We start from the raw sequence: 21,758 nt of genomic DNA, 5'->3' as shown, positions 1-21,758 counted from the left end.
AAGAACAGGCAGATCTCCCAGCACCACAGGAAAAGGTCACATGTCTGCAGCCTCAACATTCAGCAACTGACTCATCAGCATCCTTGTATAGTCCAGCACCTCCAGCCTCAACAGAAGAATGAGGCAGGAAACCCAGTCATATTTCTACAGGCTCTAATTCTCTCAAAGGTAAGGAGGACAGAAGGCTCAGTATTTTCTGCTAATTTTTGTAACCTTGGCTCTTGAGGTTTTTGACTGACCTGTGGAAATACTGGCTCTCTTATTTTGTGGAGGGTGTCTTATCTTGGACCTGGTGGTGGTTTACCACCAGATCACAACTTCCTGTGGTTTTGGATCAGCTGAAGTGGGCTCTGGGAAGAGCAAGCCTGTGCTTTCTTCTGTAAGAGCTAAAACTGCTGAATTGCCTTAAAAACAGTTTTTGTCCTAGACTCTTGTTTCAATTTGACCTCCTGCTGTGGCATCAAGGCCCGGATGATCATGGCTAGTTCCTTTAATGTTGGCTAGTTGATATCTTCATCCACTGCATCTGGTGCCATATTAGAAGCAACATCAAAATAGAAAAATTATAGTTATAAAAAGAGAAAGGTGGCTGATCACTGCACTGCCACCATGTGTGAGTCGTGTAGTAGGTTTTGAAACAGTGGGCTTTATTTCCACCCCCAAAATAAAATACTTTTTCCAAAGTCAAGTATAGTTCTAGACCCTTAAAAGGGGTCAACTAAACTCAAGCTCTAATGAAGCACCAGGATACAAAATAACAAACAAACCAAGTATTGATCATTTTGGTACTGGCCAATTTAGGCAATCAAGTGGAACAAACACTGAAAACCTATCCAATAACAAAGAAACAAAAACAAAAGCTTTTTTAATAGTTATTTATGTAAAAATCGCCATATTCAAAATAACTAACTCAGAAAGCAAAGAAAATCAACAACGTACTTAAGTTAAATACTCCCCTCCCCATGATGTAGCAACACTTGGTATGTCCCAATTAGCGCTTCTTGTATGTAATAGTGCTCCAGTGGCGGGTAGAAGATTATTTGGTACCAGCAGACCTCAGAACCCAAGCGGACCCTGGCACAGCTCTGGTAAAACAAGAGAAAACCCTTTGTCTGATGTAGTTTAACCTTGTTGAGCATAAAGTTAACCAAATGTGTGCACAACAGACACAAAGTGCATTACATTAAATACAAAGGAAAAAAAATCTGGTACAAAACGTTATGTGTGCTGAATATGTTTGTAAGTGTAGTTTGTATCAGAAACTAAGGAGGCTCAGTTATGTTGTATTAAGTCTTGGTTGCTGGCTTTATATTTGTGTGGCTGCGAGTATGACATCACTGATTGAATGATTAATGAAATTACAATGAATGTGTGCTTCTAAGAAATATGTGGTGACATAGTATCACTTTAGTGCTAATGTATGAAATGTAACCAGCACACTTTGCTCTTTTATGTTCTGTCAAAGAGCTGGCTATGCCACACTGTTGGATTTGGGGTGATGAAATCTTTGTAGAAACTGGGTCTGGTATGAGAATGCAGTGGCTGAGTGAGAATGAACAAGGCAGTAGTATTTTCAGAGTTGTTTCTTTGTCTGACACACTGAGCCCATGCTCTAATCTAGGTTATCTGGCTGTAATCAGCTTAGCCCACTGCTACACTCGTTGCTGCTGCTGGGTGGGCACGCTGCGTAGTTTTAGTCTGCCTCTTTTTCTTACTGCCATTCATGCAAACCTCTTGCAGGTGTAACAACTGAGAAGGCACGTTTCTCTCTTGTCTGGAAGATTGATCTGTGGCAATGGCTGACAGTGAGAAAATAGTTCCAACTAAGGTGTTGCCTACTGCAGATGTGTACCCTAAAAGAATAATGGAGTATATCGAAGGCTTCCTGATCTCCAAGGTAATATGCGTACATCGTATATGTATACAGGTCAAATGCAGACATGTGTTGGATTGTAAACTTGACATTTCAGTGGTGCATTAACTAATTGGTTAATTATGTAACACAAATTCCAACATAATAATCAGTACATCATCTATTAAACTATATAGGTCTTGATATCGAAAACCATTGCATACAGTGCAAAGATGCTGCATGCTGAAGCTTGTTGACTGGCAAATTACAATATTTAAGAAACAAAATTAAAGGGATCTGAAAGAAAAGTCCTTTTACTTCAAACACTTGTTTGAATAATTTGAGCAAAAAATGCTGGAAATAATGTGAGCCAGAATGTCAGAAAAATTAATAACCTATGTTTGGTATGTTACTTCAAAACAGCAGGCATGTGCCCTTTTTTCCCTTCACCAGTAGTCTCTGATATGTTACGTAGTTCGTGCAGGACTTCTTAGCAGCTCTGAGAGGAACTGGCCAAAAGTACTTTCATCTATATTAATCTGTGTAGATGAACCCAATCTTCCCAATAAAAGTTCATTAATAACATTCTTTAGAAGTCAATTTATTCTATTATCTTGCCTCACCATTTATATCTATTCTCTCTGCTCACTGACCTAGACATTGTTCACATCCTGCGAGCTGGGTGTGTTTGAGGTGTTATTGGGTTCAGAGCGCTCCCTGTCTGCAGCAGAGATCAGTCAGGCTGTGGGTGCGAGTCTGGATGGCACAGAGAGGCTGCTGGCTGCCTGCACTGGCATGCAGCTCCTCAAAAGACACCAAGACGATGGGAAAGGTCAGCCGACACGCATCAGTAATACAACTTAAGTGAGCCATGTAGCAGTTCTCATTGCTAATTGTCACTTAAGGTTGAACTAGTTTTAAATATGAATGTGGAAGAAAATTGGAATTTACAAGCCCACAATTTAACACTTGTGATCGATTATTGTAATTTATCTGTCTGGAGATTCACTTCCTACCTGCGCACCTCTCCTTCTTCACATATCACATCATGTCAAATATGAAGTAAAAGGGTTGCATGCATGCATTCATTCAGTAATTTACTCCACCCCTTCTCCCACCTGTGTCAGTGTCTTACAGTAACACTGAGCAGGCCAGGCTCTTCCTCACGCGCTCCAGTCCTTTGTCCCTCTACCAGTCCATCCAATACCATTCCAAAACAATCTACCTCTGCTGGCACCATCTGACTGATGCCGTCAGGTCAGTACACTGAACATCACCACATCACAAGCTTAGAAATGTATCCAGTGTCCAGGTTGAGAACTGCCATCCAATTTAAATGTTATCAAAATGTTTTTTTTAATGATCAAACCAATTTTCTAATTTGATTTTTCTCAATACTTGACAGACCACTTGTCAAGCACTTAGTGATATTTGTTGCTTATTAGATCATTACCTTTTTAGTTTTACAGCAGTAAGCTCTTCAGTTTCTATTAAACTGTTTATTTTATGTAAAATATTTAATCTATGATTTATATAGTGCTAGAAAATTGAACAATGCCCGGCACACTAAAGTACTTCTATAAGCATTTAATAACTTTGACACATGCTTGGAGTTTAAGATTTCCTTTGAGAATAAAAGCATACCAAAGTGAGTCAGCAATGAGCTGTGAGAATGTAAGTTTTGACCTGTAGCTTAAGATTGTGGATTTTGGGCTGGATTTCCTGATTTATTTATTTTTTTTAACATCGTCCTAAAATTGATTTGATTCTCATATCTGGGGGTGGGCTGCCAGCAGACTTCAGGCAGTGTGACTGAATGAACTGTTGCTGTAGTTCATCTAAAACGCTGAAAAACCATTCAGTGAAGATGCCAAAGGACAAAGACACTTTGATCAAAATTGACTGTGAAATGCTCGCGTATCATAGGAGTTGAATATGATTAGTAAAGTCTCATGTAACCAGATAATTGCATGTTATGGTTGTCATATAAAGTAATTCTTTCTTTGCTTTATCCCAGAGAGGGAAGAACCCAGTATGAAAAGGCTTTTGGAGTCAGCTCTGGAGACCTGTTTGACGCAATCTACAGGTGAGAACCTCTCTGTGGTAAACAGACGAAATGCACACTTTACCACATTTGCATTCCATCCATGTCTCCATCTTAAGCCTGTCAGTTTTTTTTTTTTTTTTTTTTTTTTTTTTTTTTTTCTCTTTACAAAAACTGTCTGGAATTCATTTGAAGGCAGGTATTGTGTGAGGGAGAGTGAGACAGAGGGGGTGTGGACAGGCAGTGATGTGAGGAAGCTTGGGGCAAAGAGAACGCAACCGCCATTGTCCTTTAGGACTCGTGTGTTTATAGTATCTAATGCCCACAGTTTTAACGCTTCACCGATCTGCTGGTTGGCTGTGTTCAGGGGTCACATGCAATAAAAATTCACACTTTGTTTGCTAATAGGTTTTGAGCAGTCTCCCTGAGGCTGTGCACTGTAAATCACTGCCAGAAACAAATGGCAATAAATAAAAATATAAATGAAACATCCTTATGGCATGATTTGTGAAACTTTGGTACTTTTCAGTCCTATGGAAAATAAACATCAAAGTAAAGATGTCTTTAGTTTAGTAAACCTGGGCACACATTAAGTAGAATATCAATAAAGCTAAATTTTCTTTGTACTTGAAGTTTTTAGCGTTTTGTACTCTGAAACTGCAGCTGATATAACTGAATAAACCTCATTAACAAAGATGCATGCAAAAACTATGAAGCATACGCAAGTAAAACAATACACCTTTGTGCTGATGACTCTGCAGTTGAATGTTAATTGACTGTAAATGAAAATGCCCTACGTGAGAGTTTCTGCACATAGTTTAATGTGGAGAAGCAGCTGTTTGTCCCAGCTGATTTCCCCCTGTGAATACTGTGGGTAAATTGGTAAGGGGGGAAACAACCACTGAAATCAGTGCATTTTTGGAGTGCTGCAGCAGAGTTTTATTTGACTAGGAGGGTTTCAGAATCAGATTTCTTGTCAAATTGAGGATTGCATATAAATGGAAACGATCGCTGGCTGAATTTGTGCTTCTGGATGAAATTGACAGGAAATGCATATGTTGAAGCACTGAGCAAAACTGATTTCTCTAACTTGGTTATTTGAGTCTTTAAGATTGGGATTGTCACAAAATCATGGATTACTTGTAATCCTCTCACTGACTTTACTTGTGTTGGTTGTGGCTCCAAACATGAATGTTACCAGCAGGAAAGTTGTGCTGGTGAACAAACTATAAAACATAACTCATAGCATGGCTGAAAGGCATCTGTTTGCCTTTTGGAACTTTATCTGCCATGATAAATGCCACTAACGTAGAGCTGCAAATTTTTTTTTTTTTTTTTTTTTCTTTTTATTAAAAAGGGCCCCATCAGTATATTGTCTGGGCTCTAAAATGCAGACTAGCTGGCTGGAGTTCTGTGTGGAATCTGCATGTGCTGTGTGGGGATTCTGGCTTCCCCCCAGAGTCCAAAGATATGCATGCTGGAGTAACCAATTCTAAATTGCACGTATGTTTGAATGTGAGCATAAATGGGTGTAAATCTTATTTCTGCAATAGACTGTTGACCTGTACAGTGTGTGTGTACACCACCTCTTGCCCAATGATCTTTGAAATAGGCTACAGCCACCCCCCACAACTCTTAAGCTAAACAAGCTTACTTTTGCTGTCATTTTGGGGCATTTAAACATCTGAACCTGTGGAGATTGCACTTTATACTGGCTCCAGTATAATGGAACATGGCTCACATGTCTCCCATCAACTGTTGGTGCAGGAATACACTGCAATAGTTTGTCAGAAAACATGACAACACTTGGTGAATCATATTTTAAACATTGCTGCTCAAACTATTCTATCGCAGCCAGGATGGAAGAAGCTGGAGCAACAGAAAGCCATTAGCTAGGTCTCCAGCAAGTGCAGAGATGATGGAGACTGGGGGATGCTGAATAATATAAGACACGTCATGCAGTTCTAATATCGTGATGTGGACGAGGACAGAAAACCAGGCTAAGCACATTTTACTCAATGGAACTAGAGATGGGATGAGAATTCAAGTAAATGTATTCCTCATGAAGGAAAACGACTGAAGGTTGTCGTTGGGGGGGCATTCATCATTCTATACCCCAAATGTTTTCAAATTGAAGATGACAGTCTGCTGTTTGACCTCACAGTCATTTCATCTTTTCCCATCCAGTGCAGTCAGTGTCTGAAGCAACAATGATTCACTTTCAAAGTTACTCTTGAGGTCACTGTGTCGTCTGAAGCCGGTTTGTGCATCAGATGGAAATGGCTTTTGCTACCCTGAAGTTCGGATAAACTCTGTTACAAACTGGAGGCTGTTTGTATGCACATTGCCCTCATGGCAGGGTGGAGTGCTGGTTGATGAGGTGGCGGCGACTCAGAGCAGCAGCAGTCACCACAGGCTCTTCTGTTCTGCCTCACCCTGTCTCACACACACAACATTGTGTCCCCACAGGGCAAGACTTTGTACGAGAGGCTGTGTGTGTGTGGCAGCAAGACGCCTCCTTTAGGCGATCGCTTGCAGAAAATGAAGCCTTTGCTACAATGCATTGAGACGAAAGTATTAATGTTTCTTGTGTGTGTGTGTGTAGGTCGGATGAGGAAATGGTGAAATTTATGCAGTTAATGCACTCCATCTGGAACATCTGTGGTAAGGATGTGGTCACAGCCTTTGACCTTTCCCCTTTCAAAGTCATCTGCGACCTTGGAGGTAAGTTTTCATCTGATTTCCATAAGTCCGTCCAAGTTTGTCTTAACTGAGCAGCTGCTGGGTCAGCTGCACATTTGCAGTGTACGCATCTTTGATCTCCCCACACCTGTCAAGGACTTCAGTTAACTTTTAGTAACCATGACTTGGCTCTGCTAGGATCTGGAAGAAAAAAAACCTGCGCGAACAACAAAGATGTTTAAACAGATTCATTCCTTAAAAATATTAGGTCAGCTTGAATTCGAGGCAACCCGATCTCAGTTTGTATTTTTAAACTTTATTTATTGGAATTATTTCGGCAGCTGAAAGAAGACTTGGAATGAGTCAATTGGCAACAGGTCGTTAAGATTGAAAAACTCAGCTAGGATGCTCTTTTATACTCGGTCTGCAAACAATTACATTTGCAAACTGGAAAAATCTCAGACTATTCCTCAATGTCAAGACTTTGAACATCTACAGTATAACAGAACCAGCATCTGGGTTAATCTCCTCACAGGCCAAAACTTGGTATTTGTTAGCTGCGGTGGTGGTTTAAGTTCTTGGAGCCAGATTTGGCTTATTTGCTGGCATCTTCTGAGTCATACTTGTTAAAATCTGTAATTCTCTTTGGAAAAATATGAATTAAAGAGAAACCATCTGGCTTATCAGCACTCTTTTCAAATGCCTTCATCTGTGATGATATAAGGGTGGATTAGTATCTGTACTATTGGTAACTTCCAAATCTGGAAAATGAGAATCTGTGCTGAAAAGCGTATGCAGATTTTAGAGCAACAGTTGTGCTCCTTAATGTCTTTCAGGGAAGGCCTTCAACATTTCAGTAAGATTATGCCAGGCCACATTTTCCATCTATTACAACAGCATCACATCAGCACAGTGGAGTCCAGGTGCTGAACTGCTTTGCAGTGCATTGCAGTACTGCTTCTACCAAAACACTTGACTCATTAAACAAAATGCAGATTTCCAGGGTTAAGCAGCTAGAATCTCATTCCAGACAAAACTGGAGCAACAAATATTTTTACACTTTACACACCACCAACATTTTGGTGGATTGTATTTAACTTGATTCTACAGGTATGGAGATGCATGACAAATGTATATCCTATTAACCCTATCACAAGAAGTTTCCCACAAACTAGAATTAAGCATAAGCCAGTAAATACAATTGTAACAACTGTTGAACTGAACCGCTTGTGTGCCTCTTTTTTTTTTTTTTTTTTTTAAATATGTGAATGTGAAACTAGACGCTGCTCACAGCAGTCAGCCGTCTTTGGATACTTGAAAGGAAGCTTTCTTCACTTTTCTGCGTGTTCTGCTTTAAGTCAGATTTATTCATAGTGTCTTTTGAATAGCAGGTTTCTTACAAAATGCTTTACAAGGGGAGCAAATGGCACAATGAATAAACTTTGAGGGAGAGAAATACTGAACAAACACAATAAGAACAGAGCTTGTAAAGATATGCAGGAAAGCCAGCCAACAATGGAACAGATCAAAAAGAAGCATAGAGGAACAAAAGGGTAGTCACAAGAGTTTTCTTCTATCCTAAATACTATGAATAAAAGCTGGAAAAGGCTTTTGTCTGAGATATTGAGTCAGTTTCCATCATGTGAATCAAGCTGAGCTAAGAGCTCAGTGTATTCTCAGCTCTGTACTTCAGTACTGGGTGATATTACAATGCACCAATGTGGGCAGAGCCACCTGACTTCAATGTGGCGCTTAGATTAAAATGTTGACGCTTATCCCTGAAAGTCCAGTCATGTTTAAGAGAATCTGCGCTGTACAAACTGGGTGAACTACTAAACAGACACTGAACCCATATTGACCTTTAGTTCACTGAGAACAGATGCAGCATCTACTTTGACTATCACTGTACCACAGGTGGCTGCATTGTAGCACCACTACTGACCACATAGGGGCGCTGTGAAGCCAATAAAAGAACAACCTCTCCCACATGGAACCCTACATGTGTACAGTGTTTTACCCACCCCTCTGTGGCTTTCTCAGCATGGGTTTGTATGTTCATGCTTATGCATGATGCTGCATCCCTGAAAAGTGTGTGCTTGGGGAAATAGTAGGAGCCTCAAGGGCACGACTGCAGCATCCCATCTAGACAGTCTCACACAGCATCTGTTGTGTCTGTGCACACCTGCTGCTCAGGAGCTCTTTCTGTCCAGCACTCTGTCAACTAGTTGATTTGGTTTGGATTACAAACCACACTGTGTACACATCTCTGCAAAGAGCCTTCCCTGGGTTTATTTACATTTATTTTAATGTGACATTTAATGGCAATTTAAAAGGCATGTTTTTGTTTAAAATGGATAATCAACTCAAAGGTTACAACCACTGTTAAACCTCTAAAATGTAAACTGCCATCTAGGCAAGACATCTCTCTATATATGCCCCCAAGGGAATCTCTCTAATGAGAGACTTGTGGAATAAGGTTTTAAGAAACACTATTATAAACAGTAATGAAAATTATGGCAAAACTAGGAAAGGAACAAAAAACAAGTCCACTATAGCTTGTTAGTGTTTGCTGTTTACAGCTGTTGAAATGTCTGCTTCTAGGCTATGCCGCTAATGTGTGAAACGTATCAAGAGGTAGTCGCAGCAAAAAAGAAAGTTATATTTTCATCTTTATATGTGGCCAAGTTAACTACTGAAACAAATTCATTGGGCTAATTCTGGGAATTGGTTTGCATGTATACATTTGGGCATTTGTGCTGATCTGAAACTGGTTTGGTAGTGCTGGCTCTGACTGTAGAAAGGACATTCAAAAGTAGCCAAATCTTTGTGGGGAAAACATCATTTTCTACCCTGCTGTGGGGATATGAATGTTAAGTCACATGTCTTCACTATAACAGACATGTAAGCTGTGTCCCAAACCCTGACACCATTCAAAGTGATTGAGGTTCATTTGGTCTATTAGGAGTCAAATCTAGCTATGTCTAGGTACACGCCTACACATAAACTAATTGTTTCCTTTGGATCAATGGTAACTGCATAACAAGCAAACTGAAACCTTTCAAGCTACTTTCATGTTAATCAATTTGTTTCTCTGCAAACACATTTTAAGACATCAGAATATATCTGATGGACGGGGTGTTTTAATGTTAGACTGCAAACAAAATCTCAAGTATTAAGGAAATGCCACTTGGTTAAAGCAGCAGTGTCATTCTGATGACTTTACTGAAATTAAATTGTTTCATCCATAAAATTGAGGCAACTCCAAATGACAGGCGGTCAAATATTTACATCTTAAGGCCAATATATCCTCACCTCTAACCCCTAGCATGGCTCCACTTCAATCTGCACACTTGTCAATATGCATCGCTCTGGGGTGTATTAGGCCTTCCCCAAAGGAAATTCTCTTCAGCTCCATTCCCCAGCTTGAAAAAGACCTTCTGGTTTATAAAGGAAAAATGTAATTATGCTGACGCTTGTTCTGAAAGCTGCTCCAGAGAAACGGAGGCATTACTTGACTGTTCACAGGCTGAGCAGTACTCCCCATTGTGAGGATGTGCAAAATAAAGTTGCCCCTTCAGTGACTCTTCTGTGACTGCGTTGGTTGCAGATGTAGTCAACAATATCCAGCTGACACAATACTGCTGGGGTGCAAACCAGAATGCGTTTGATGGATTTAAACTGTCCAATGAACAAAAAACTCCATGAGAATAAAATCCTAATTCTTTATGATTTTAATTTAAATGACCATGTGGACAAAAATTCGGGAAACTTGCACTCATGACATTTACTAGTTTAAAATGCAGCAATAACTGTTGTATTGCTATAATCTCAAACTGTCATCAAAGGATTTCATTAACAAACTGAGACTGTCGGGTCAGCTGGGGGGGACTCAAACAGCATATTGTGTTTGGTTTTGCTTCCCCTTGTTGCGCTTTGATTTTTCTCCTCTACTGACCCCTGTTTGATGTGAAATACCAAATATGGTATTAGGTGGGTGTTTGTAGGGGCTATAGAAAGCTCTGTAAGAATACAATATAGCAGCAACAGCTCACACTAGGAGGAAGGCTCTACAGGGCTCGATGGTTTGGCTTATATGCCCACAAACACACCAGCCAGAGTCTGATTGCCTTTGTAGGTTTGTGTAACGTGAAATCCTTTGATCGTGTATTCTACCTCACTGTCTCACTCGGTCTCATCAATACATTCTCAATCTAACTTTCTCTTGTCCAATCTTTCCATATCGGTCACTCTCAATTTTTAAATTCAGTTTGCTTTATGAGGCATAATTGATGGTAATGATGCTGCCAAAGCCTGAAGTTCAAGGATTCATATTTTCACATTAAGTCGTTGTTTCTACCCATGTGCACGTTTGTTCATTTCCTCATTTCAAAGCCTCTTCCCATCTCATAAAGTCCGATTTTCAAAGTTCTCAGAGGAACACTAATGGCTTCTTTTGAACTCCTAAATGCTAATGTCGTGTTAAAATGCACACCGAGCATGCCTGCATGCTCATGTTTAGCTGTTCTAAAAATTTGCTTGCGCACCATGTCCTCACTGGTGGAAGGGTTTGACCTACTAATGGCACGAAAGGAAAAGTTGGACTGTCACCAAAGTGGAAAACAAAGTAATCCTCTATGCACTTGAAACATTTGTTTACCCAGCCTAAAGAGACTTCAATAATGAAATGAACTGCTGTGGAATTTGTGCACTGACTGTTGCTTGAGAGAACAGGCAGCTTGCATAGCTAAAATGGTTTCAAATGCATTCAGCATAAAGGTTGATATTCAGATGTCTAATCAGACTAAAACTGATTAGTCAAATCAAGTAATTTGTTCTGCTCTGCTTTATTGGCATGAATGTTAGCTGAACCATATTCCCAAAGCCACTGCATACAAATCATGCAAATAAATAACCAGATTCTACCTGAAAGCATCTGTTCCGCTTCGATGACTGCACTTTTGAGTGATGCAGTCCTTTTAATGAATACTGTATTCATTGTGCTGCAACTAACGGTAATTCTCCCTCTCCAGGCTGCAGCGGGGCATTAGCCAAGCACTGCACGTCAGCCTACCCAGAATGCACTGTGACAATCTTTGACCTCCCCAAGGTGGTGCACATGTCGAAGGAACACTTTATCAAGGAGGATGACCAGAGGATAAGCTTTCATGAAGGTAACACCATTATTACTTATCGAGTAAGTCTCAATATAACATGTTTTTCTGTTATGTGTTTTTCTTGTTTCTTTTCAATAGATTGGTGTCCATAACATAATTCACATCTGTTATTGACAAGCAGTCAACATTTGGATACACTCTGAGCTCTTGTGTTTACATGTGGTTTTAAAAGGACTCATTATCTCAGTTCTGTTGCATTTTGATAAGATCTAAATATGCAAATTGCATAAACGGAGCAAGGGGTTGTCAACAAAACTTGCTGATACTGAGGTTATGGAAATTAAAGACAGGCGCTATGTGACCATCCCAATGAAATGACAAGGAGGGTTTTGTGTAGCTGAAACTTCAGTTCTTACCCAAGAGACATCGGTGAACTATTTCATTTTTCTAGTTGACATGTTTCCTTGTTCACATAAACATGGATTCTAATTTGAATTTTTTTCATAATTCTGTTTGAGTGACTTTTGTAAAAACAAATTCTCTTTTTTAGAAAATAGTTGAAGGTAAACATAAAAGCAGACATTTGGTCCGTTTTCAGCAAGTTTACTTCACCTGCATAATATCCAGCTCGGTATCCATGTCGGCCAACTCTAAATATACACTCACTGGCTACTTTGTTGGGTACACATGGTAGGCCGTGGTGTTTCAGTGATGCTTAGTTGGTACTAAAGGGCCCAAAGGGTGTCAAGCAAATATCTCATACACATTACATCAGTCTGAACCACTGATCCAAAGCAGGATTCAATTTTATTTATACATCGCCAAATCACAACAACAGTCGCCTCAAGGTGCTTTATATTATAAGGTAGACCCTACAATAATGTAGAGATGTAGAGGAAAAAACCCAAATCATATGACCCCTATGAGCAAGCACTTTGGTGACAGTGAGAAGGGAAAACTCCCTTTTAACAGGAAGAAACCTCCGGTAGAACCAGGCTCAGGGAGGGGCGGATGCCTGCTGCGAAGCATTGGGGGGGGGGGAGAGAGAAGGAAGAAAGGATAATAGATATGCTGTGGAAGAGAGATGTTTGAACTTCAGCAGGGATAATGTCTAATTGGATAAAAGCATTAAGTTACTTGTGATTGGCTGTCTAGAGATTTAACAAATAGCTGAACAGGTGTACCTAACAAAATGGCCAGTAAGTCTGAACCATATTGGCCTGTCATTACTGCATAATGTCTTAAAATCACTGATCTCAAAACAAGCAGAATGGGAGAATCAGACTCATTTGACAACATCAAAATTCTCAGAGTTGGTGTGGCATGCTGGAAAACATTGGGTAGAATACTACATTTTTACTTCCTGCTTCCTTTAATGCATATTGTTACCTTCAGCACAGCAGCTATTGTGAGGCAAAGCGCAGGTTTGCAGCAGATGGCAATCTTAAACCCAGACACAAAACTGCTTCCTGCTGTTTTCCTAGCCATCATGGTGTTGAGCACAATGGAAGCTATGACATGGCCTTTTTAGGAGCGTTGGCCTCGGTGTGCTTTATTTCACAACTTGCAAATATGCAGACACTCTTACAATGGGCATAGAAAAAATTGTTACTGCTTGGACACTGATATTACAGCAGCGGTGCTGTGTTGGCAGTAAAATTTTCCCTGATAACTATCAGCACAAGACAGCAGCTGGAGATATGGTCTAGTAATTTTTAGGTTGCATGCATTTTATAACGGACATCCTTTAGTAGTAATTAGGTTTGAGAATGTAAACCACTAACCAAATCATGTCTTACTACTTGAAGGCTTGTCAACAGAATTATTAATTACATGGAATAATTAAATTAAAGGGAAGCACTCAGCCTAGTTTGAGTCACTAACTCAACATACTCATTCCACCAACACGTATCAAACGTACACTTTTAATCATGGCCGCTCTGTTTACTGCTGCATGTCTAGATGCATATGGCTCACCTGTTCAAGAGCATCCTTTCCACTTTAGCATTGACTTGTAGGGTTAAATTCAGAGCCTAGAACTCCCATTCACATAATATATTCATTAGAACTGGATGACTGAAATGCAGCTGTGTCTTAGGAATTCAATGGAGGGAGTTTTAAAATGTTCATATGGATGGATGTGTTTTCTTTCTTTCTCAGGGGACTTCTTCAAAGACTCTCTACCAGAAGCTGAACTCTATATTCTGGCGAGAATCCTCCATGACTGGACAGACGAACGCTGCGTAGAGCTACTCCACAGAATCTATAAAGCCTGCAAACCAGGTCTGAGCATATCTGAGTGTGAAAGGGATGAGCGCTTTTTCTTTCCTTTTTTTTTCTCATCTGCTTGAAATGAGACAGCAGATTGTATCCCACAATGCAGCTGATCCCAGAGAAATCTGTCCTTCTGACTTTGATCAAAGTCAGACACAAAGCAGCCAATTCTATCACAGAACAGGGAGGGCAGCAAAAGAAAAATGAGAAAGTCGGGATAGTGTCACAGTGCCAGCTTACAGAAGGAAGTGGGGTCTAAAAGCAGACCTGGGCCCAGATTTGGCTTATGCCACTCATTAACCATAATCACCATCTGAAAGGTGTCCTGATGTAGCAACACCTAGTAGGGGTCATCCCATTGGATCGATTGGTTTAACGTGTGTGTGGTTATTTTGTTTGGTTTTTTTTTTTTTTGTGTCTTGCAAACCTGTCACTAAGCTTTGCCAGGACACTTTATTTAAAGGGGGGGAAAAAGAACTGAAGCAGGTATTTTTATCCCTGCTATAGGAGGTGCTGTGCTGGTGGTGGAGGCGCTGCTCAGTGAGGACGGTTCTGGCCCGCTTACAGCCCAGCTTTACTCCCTGAACATGCTGGTGCAGACGGAGGGCAGAGAGAGGACAGATGTTCAGTATGCTGCCCTGTTGACTGCTGCCGGATTCACCAACATCCGGCACTGCCTCACTGGGAAGATCTATGATGCAGTGCTGGGACACAAAAAGGCATAAGATGAAGAAAAATGGATGCTGTACCAGGAGTGAAGCCTCACATCACCTGTGGGGGGGGGGGGGGAAATCACATTCCTTTCCTGTGTGTTTTCACTTTTCCCATGAAATTTCAAAATGAATAAATTCTTCAGCATGACTACAGCGTCCCATTTCTGATTGCATAATCAAAGGTTTGACTCTAGATATTTAAACTAAAGTCCTTGTTTTGGACATTAATCTGTATGACAGGAATTTTAATAAAGTTTCTTAGAAAGAACAAGAGGTGCATGCCACTAGTAAGGACCATAAAGAAGTTGAAAAGGTTCTTTTCAACTTCTTTATGAAAAGAAGTTTCATAAAGAACCCCCCCCCCCCCCCCCCAAGACATTACCTTCCTAAAACCTTAAATTGTATTTAAGGTAATCTGGATATTGTGCTTTATGAATAAAATCCAGTGAGCTTTAAAGCAAACTGTATGTAGCAGCAGATACAAGAACTGGTAAAACAGTCAGATCTAGCAAAGTAGACTAAAGCTGAAATTGTTCACTTTTTAAAGTTATGCTATTGTAAGAATATCTATCTGGAAATTAAAAATGAGGGTATAAAGGCAGTTTTGTATGTTACGTGTCAATGCATTGGATGTATTGACACTTGCATGTGTATATACTGTAGTTCTCTCCCAAAGTATTTAATAAATAAATAAAAATGCTGGTAGAAGAAATGGTTTAGTTTTAATCATTTAATAGAAGTTAATGGGATATTGAATAGCTACTGAATGCAGATGAAGCCAGAAGATTATCAGAACATAAAATACAGTTTTATAGACTAATTCTTCAGTGGGTTGCCTCATCATTGAAATCAGTAAAGTGCCAGTTAAACACATTAGTTGGAAGGGCAGTTAGAATAGAAGCTCTGCAGATTGGAGCACTTTATGTGCATCATTTATCCATTTCCACTGCAAGGTCACAGCTGCTTTTTCATTATGACAGCTTTCTCACCTCAGCCAAGCTTAAACCTTTTGCAACAATTTTTTTTGCATCAGAAACTGATCGTTTTTGTCAAAAGCAATGTGAATCATTATCAGTTATTCATGCAAAAAGGAAAGGGACTCTATTTAACAACAGAAGTTATAATTTTATTGTAGGCTGTATATAAAATATGAATGTACCCGCCGTACCGTCATCCACTTGTTTTGGAAGTCTTGTTTAAAAACCTTGACTTGAGCAGCATTTTTTTTTTTTTTTTTGGACCCTCATAAGCATGAGGAAGCTCTGAATTAAGAATCAGATGCTGCATATTTATACTGCTGTCACAAGATACTCGCAGTTTAAAGCAAACTCCACTTTAAGCCACAAAATGAATTTGAAGTTTGATTTAAGTATGTAAAATTCCAACTGAGGCTGAACGGGAAGGTGTTTTACGGAGGTGAGTGAGCAGTAGGGTTGTTTTGTCATGCACGTCTCTACAATTTGACTTCCTTTTGAGGACAGATGAGACTCATTCTTATTGCCACTCTCCAAGGTGAAGGTTTTGAAAGATGCTTGGTTTTAAAAAACTGGGCTAAGTTGGTCACTAAGTACAGTCAGAAATGGAGAAGACGTGTGAAAATGCTAATGAAATGCCAAAATCTGCATATTTTGACAATTTTGTACTACAGCTCTTTCATAAAAATAAAATCAAATGTGACTCAGATGAATCTGTCAGTCTGTACTAGAGCTTCCAGTCTCAGTGCTAAAAAGATGAACTTATTCGAATCTTTAAATTCATCATGCAGTTTTAAGGCCTGTGGCTGAACCCCTCATTATTTCCTGCTCTTAACAGCGTAGTAAAACTGTCTTTGCACTTTCTTCTTTGTAATGATGGATGTGACTCAATAAATCTTCTCCACAATGGCCAGGTTCATGCTTAATTTCACCGTTATCCTCTGTGCCGCGTAGTTGTACTCAGAATATACTTGTCAGCCTCTTCTTAGAAACTCCGCCAGTTGCTCTGTTTCTGATGTAATGCAGTTTGCTCAAAATATTACGGAGCTGCCCTGGAACAGCTCTCAATCTGTCATATAAACTAGACTCCACACAAGTATTTGTGGCTATAATTTCAATGTATGTTGCTTTATTATGTCACATTTACTTCTGGATAAATATGGCCACGCCAAAGATCATTTCACACAGAATCACTTGCTGGCTTCTTCAGCTAAAATGAGTTTCAGCCTTTCTGTAATTAGGATTGTTTATAACCTGCTGTATTTAGATTACTGTGCTACTTCTTCACTCTGCTCTGTAACATATCTATACGCTCGCTTGTTCTCGCTGCCTCCTGTGTCCTCGGCTTTCCTTCCTTTTTCCTTCAGTAATTTGAATTAATCAGACTTCAAAGTGCAACAAATTAGAATGTATGTCAAATCCTTGAGGACAGCTTTACAGAGAGTCGGCCTAATGAAGGGAAATGAAGTGCTGAGGCTGAAGACAACCTGACCTGTGTGGAAACTCTGGTACTGTCCAGTGAAGTGTGCTGTATTACACGGTCTTTTACAAGTGCCACGTTCAGCTGGGTGTCGATGCCTGTTAGAAACACCTAAAAGAGTTTTGCATGCAAATTGTGCTTTTTTTGGGGGCATTTATCAAGCTGAATAGGATCATATAGGAGTAGAATTTCCTGAATGTTGCCAATACAAATAAAGGCAGTAGAATTATAAGCATTTCCTGAAAGTTTAACTATCCTGTTGGTACGGTGTCACACAATGCTGCCCCTAAAAGCTGTTGGAAATCACAGTGCATCAGTAAAATACTAACATGCAATAGGAAGGGGTATGATATATTGCCATATTGATATTTTGTCCTACCCCTGATGCTATTGTGGCTCCATCATGACCATCAGAAATGGAACAGGAAGCAAAGGGAAGGAGGTTTATACCATATTGTCTTTTACATTAACTCTGGGAAAACAACAAGGCTCTTAATTTGCAATATGCCATGTGTTCAAAAGTCCTCTTTTGACTTTAGTAGTATTTGTTTGTTTTTTCTGCTAAAACCTTGTATTCCTGCCATTCTGGGAGGCTTTTTAGTTAAAGTTTAGATGTGATTGAATCAAGGTTAAATAAAGCAAAATATTTTTTCCTACTTAGGTTAAAGACAAGTGTTCTGTTTAATTCTAACGCTCGATTTTAACTGTAAGGTTGAATTTTAATTAATTCAAGACTGTAATTGTGCCAAATACTTGATTTAATGTGCTTGTAATTACTGATCTCTTCATATTAAAACCAGATAAGATTGATCTGTTAAAGTTTTTCCACTCATTTGATGAAAAAAAAAAAAAAGGGTAAGTTTAATTTCTCTGGGTGAAATTATCCCACTGCTTTGCATTTTAAAGTAACAGGAACCACTAAAAATGAATAGTTCTAATCATTTAAAGAAATCCAGCTCATGAGGTCAAAAATAACAACACTTTAAGGCTGTGTGTACAGCAGGGAGTAGCTTCTAAAAATTCAGTGAAGCAGAGTATTTTCGAGAAACAATCTGTTTGTCTACAATTCAATAGAATAGCCTTTATTGTCATTGTACAAAGTACAACGAAATTGGAGTGCAACTCCCTTGGTGCAAAATGCAATAATAAATATAAATGTAAAATATAAAAAGTACAATAAAACAACCGAAGTACTCAGACAATAAGTACGATATATACAGGATAGCAGCATAATATAATGATAGTATGAATAGCAGCATAATATAGTGACAATGGCAAATATGGTATAGTTAAGCAGGTTCAATTGTTTTGTGCTTATTTACTACGGTGATAGCTCTGGGAAAGAAGCTATCCCTGAATCTGTGTGTCCTGGTTTTATGTGACCTGTACCGTCGGCCTGACGGTAATAGTTCAAACAGTTGATTACTGGGGTGAGAGTAGTCCTTAATGATATTGCCAGCTCTGCTGAGGTATCGAGAGTTTGCAATGGCCTCCAGACTGGGCAGACAGCAGCCAGTGATCTTCTGGGCTGTGTTGATGACCCTCTGCAGTACTTTCCTGTCTGCAACTGAGCACCCTACATACCATGTTGTTATGCCATACGTTAGGATGCTCTCTATGGTGGCTCTTTAGAATGTCACCAGCAGCCTCTCCTCCAGGTTGTTCCTCCTGAGCACTCTCAAAAAATGGAGACGCTGCTGGGCCCTTTTTTTACCACCGCCGTGGTATTTGCAGTCCAGGAGAGATCATCAGATCATCACGCCCAGAAACCTCATGGAGTGTACCCTCTCCACACAGTTCCCATGAATGTAGAGTGGGGCCGGGTCGGCTCTGCCCTTCCTGAAGTCCAAAATAAGTTCTTTAGTTATCGTGGTGTTCAGTTGGAGGTTGTTAACTGAACACCACTCAGTCAATCTGTTAACCTCATCTCTGTAGTCCGACTCATCCCCCCTTGAGATGAGTCCAACCACTGTGGTGTCATCCGCGAACTTTATGATGGTGTTTGAGAGATGGGTAAGGGAGCAGTCGGATGTGTAGAGCGTAAACAAGAGGGGACTCAGAACACATCCTTGTGGAGACCCGGTACTGAGTGTGATGGTGCTGGACAGGTGGGGGCCGAGTCTAACAGACTGTGGTCTATTTGTCAGGAAGTCCTTGATCCAGAGGCAGATGGGGGTGGAGAGTCCCAGGTGAGACAGTTTCTGGACCAGGATCTCCGGGATGATGTGATTGAATGCTGAGCTGAAGTCCAGGAAGAGCATTCTCACATAGCTTCCTCGGTGCTCCAGGTGACTCAGCGCAGTGTGGAGCGCTATGGTGATGGCGTCCTCGGTGGATCGATGTGTCCTGTAGGCAAATTGATGGGGGTCCAGAGTGGAAGGCAGACTGGCCCTGATGTGCTGACAGACCAGTCTCTCAAAGCACTTCATAGGCGTAAGTGCAACAGGCCTGTAGTCATTTGGGCTGTCTACAGCCGTCTTCTTAGCGATGGGGATGATGATTGAGGTTTTGAGGCAGGGTGGGACGGTGTGCAAGTGTACAAGTTTTGTTATTCTGCTGTAGAAAATCGGCAGGATACTCTGTGCTGTGAGTATCTCTTTAAGTTCCTTTCCCTCCCTTTTCGTTAATGATTTAGACGCAGGTCAGTGTTTTCCACTCCAGCAGAGAAAGGGGCATACATTTCTCCTCTCCACTTCTCAGTTCCATTTACTGCTCCATCTCATGAGGTTATTATTGTGCTGGTCTCAGGTTCAACCTGAGTGGGTTTTATGCATGGTTTTAGAAAGTTAGAGCTTTAAAAATAGAAGTCACGCTAAGAAGAGGATAGTGAGCTGGGGACATCCAGGGTATTTTACTCTTGGTGTCTGGAACATGTGGCTCAAGTCAGACAGGAGAAACTATAATCCCAAAATAATCAAAGACAGAGGCTACCCCTGATGCAGAGTAGTCTATTACACACATCACTGTAACCACAACCTCCCTGGAACGACTCCAGCCAGGAAACCCTGAGACGTTTTATCTCCAGCTGACTATGCTTGAACACAAAGAACGATACCCAGTAAACATTGGATAAAAATTACATGTATGCATGTGTGTTTGGACTCTGATTCTTGTTCTTACATGCAGAACCACGCTTCCCTCCAGGAAATAGATAAAAAAGAAAATTATCAAAACAAAAAATCCTGTGAGTGTTTCTCAATTACTGCACAGTATGTAATATTTATAACTCTACTTATATTCATTTGGTAATTTTTCACTGGGTGTCTTTACCAGTATGTGTACTAACTGGCATATAGAAAATGTTCTGTCTTCATGCCTGTGTCACTATTCAGTGTTTGTGTGTGCGTTTAGTACTCTTTAGGGACACTCTAAATCTGCTCCACAAGTCACGCACCCGCCCACCCTAAAGCTCCAGGATGCCACTTTAAGATAACAACTTCAGGGCATTTCAGGGAACACACTCAGTTTATGCCTGAGACATTGTGTGTGTGTGTGTGTGTGTGTGTGTGTGTGTGTGTGTGTGTGTGGTTGTGAGTGTGTGTTCTGCTTATTAGGGCTCCTGGCTGTTCCTTGTTTAGAGCAAAGCTTTTGTGCAAAGTACGTAATCTACATTAAAAAAAAAAAACCTTTTTAAGGAGTTATCACATCTGTATGTTAAGAATGTGAGTAATTTATCATCAATAATTGGGCTTTCATTTCAGTTTTTGAATTTTATAATTGTATTATAATCAGTAGACACAGTCATTTGTCAAATCCAAGGTTATTTTTACACAATAAATAAGAAAAAGTGTTGGGAAAGAGCCTCTTTGGAAAGAGCCAAATGTGTATCCACATCTCGTTATCAATGTTTTAGAGAGTCCCTGTCTGAATTATATCTACCTGTGTTGCTATAGTAACCTGACGTGACACAGTTTTGCTTTAGAAAAGAAACAATCTGCTTCCAAAAATGACATCTGCAGTTTACCTTATATGACATGACCCACTTATTTAGTACTTTAGTCACATGGTCTTCAGCAAGCAACAGGACCCAGATATGCACTTTGTATATTTTTCATAGCCTTGAAGCCACTCTATTATATGTCTGCAAAGTACGATCCCAGTTTTCCATTACTTTGGAGGAGAATATTAAGTAGAGACAGTCTCACCAGGCCGGCTGTGCCTAGTGCTCAGAAGGAAAACCTCAAACCTTCAAACCTCAGTTTGTTTTATTGTGGCAGCTGCGTGTTAGAAAAAGGTAGAAACAAGAGAGATCGTGATGGACGTGCTGCTTTGGCAGAGTAACGAAGAAGAAAAGCGGAGATGAGGAGAGTGGCAATCTGTGTCTTTTTTTATCAGGACCGTGGTGAATGGATTAACACACACAGAATTATAAATACACACATACACGCACACGGACTTGCACACATCCATCATGTCTCGCAACTCAGTGAAACTGTCTCTTGGCTGTAGGCTGTGCTTTGTCACTTCCAAACACTTCCATAATTCATGGGCCGGTGACAGGACTATTGAACTGAGGACAAAGATGTCTGCCCTGTAGGCTGCACACAGTGCACACCGGAGGTGGTCATAGGTTTCCATGGGCCACAAACAGAGAAACAATGCATTTTCGTGGAGACTTGAGAGGG

At 40.2% G+C, this 21,758-nt stretch overlaps 1 protein-coding gene across 1 annotated transcript; it reads left to right on the top strand.

The window, feature by feature from the left end:
* Positions 1-956: 956 nt before the first annotated feature.
* Positions 957-14,748, top strand: asmt (acetylserotonin O-methyltransferase). The gene is made up of 9 exons (XM_085136386.1): positions 957-1,088; positions 1,741-1,897; positions 2,510-2,684; positions 2,980-3,109; positions 3,870-3,938; positions 6,502-6,620; positions 11,609-11,749; positions 13,853-13,975; positions 14,474-14,748. Exons 2-9 carry the CDS (start codon positions 1,796-1,798, stop codon positions 14,689-14,691), a joined length of 1,077 nt encoding a protein of 358 aa, XP_084992512.1. The 5' UTR covers positions 957-1,088; positions 1,741-1,795; the 3' UTR covers positions 14,692-14,748.
* The last annotated feature ends 7,010 nt before the right edge of the window (positions 14,749-21,758 follow it).

This window comes from Neolamprologus multifasciatus, chromosome 16 (assembly GCF_963576455.1).
Source record: "Neolamprologus multifasciatus chromosome 16, fNeoMul1.2, whole genome shotgun sequence".
In the NCBI taxonomy this organism is placed as follows: Eukaryota; Metazoa; Chordata; class Actinopteri; order Cichliformes; family Cichlidae; genus Neolamprologus; species Neolamprologus multifasciatus.
The sequence above is the reverse complement of the archived record's forward strand: the minus strand, read 5'-3'. Positions and strand labels throughout refer to the sequence as shown.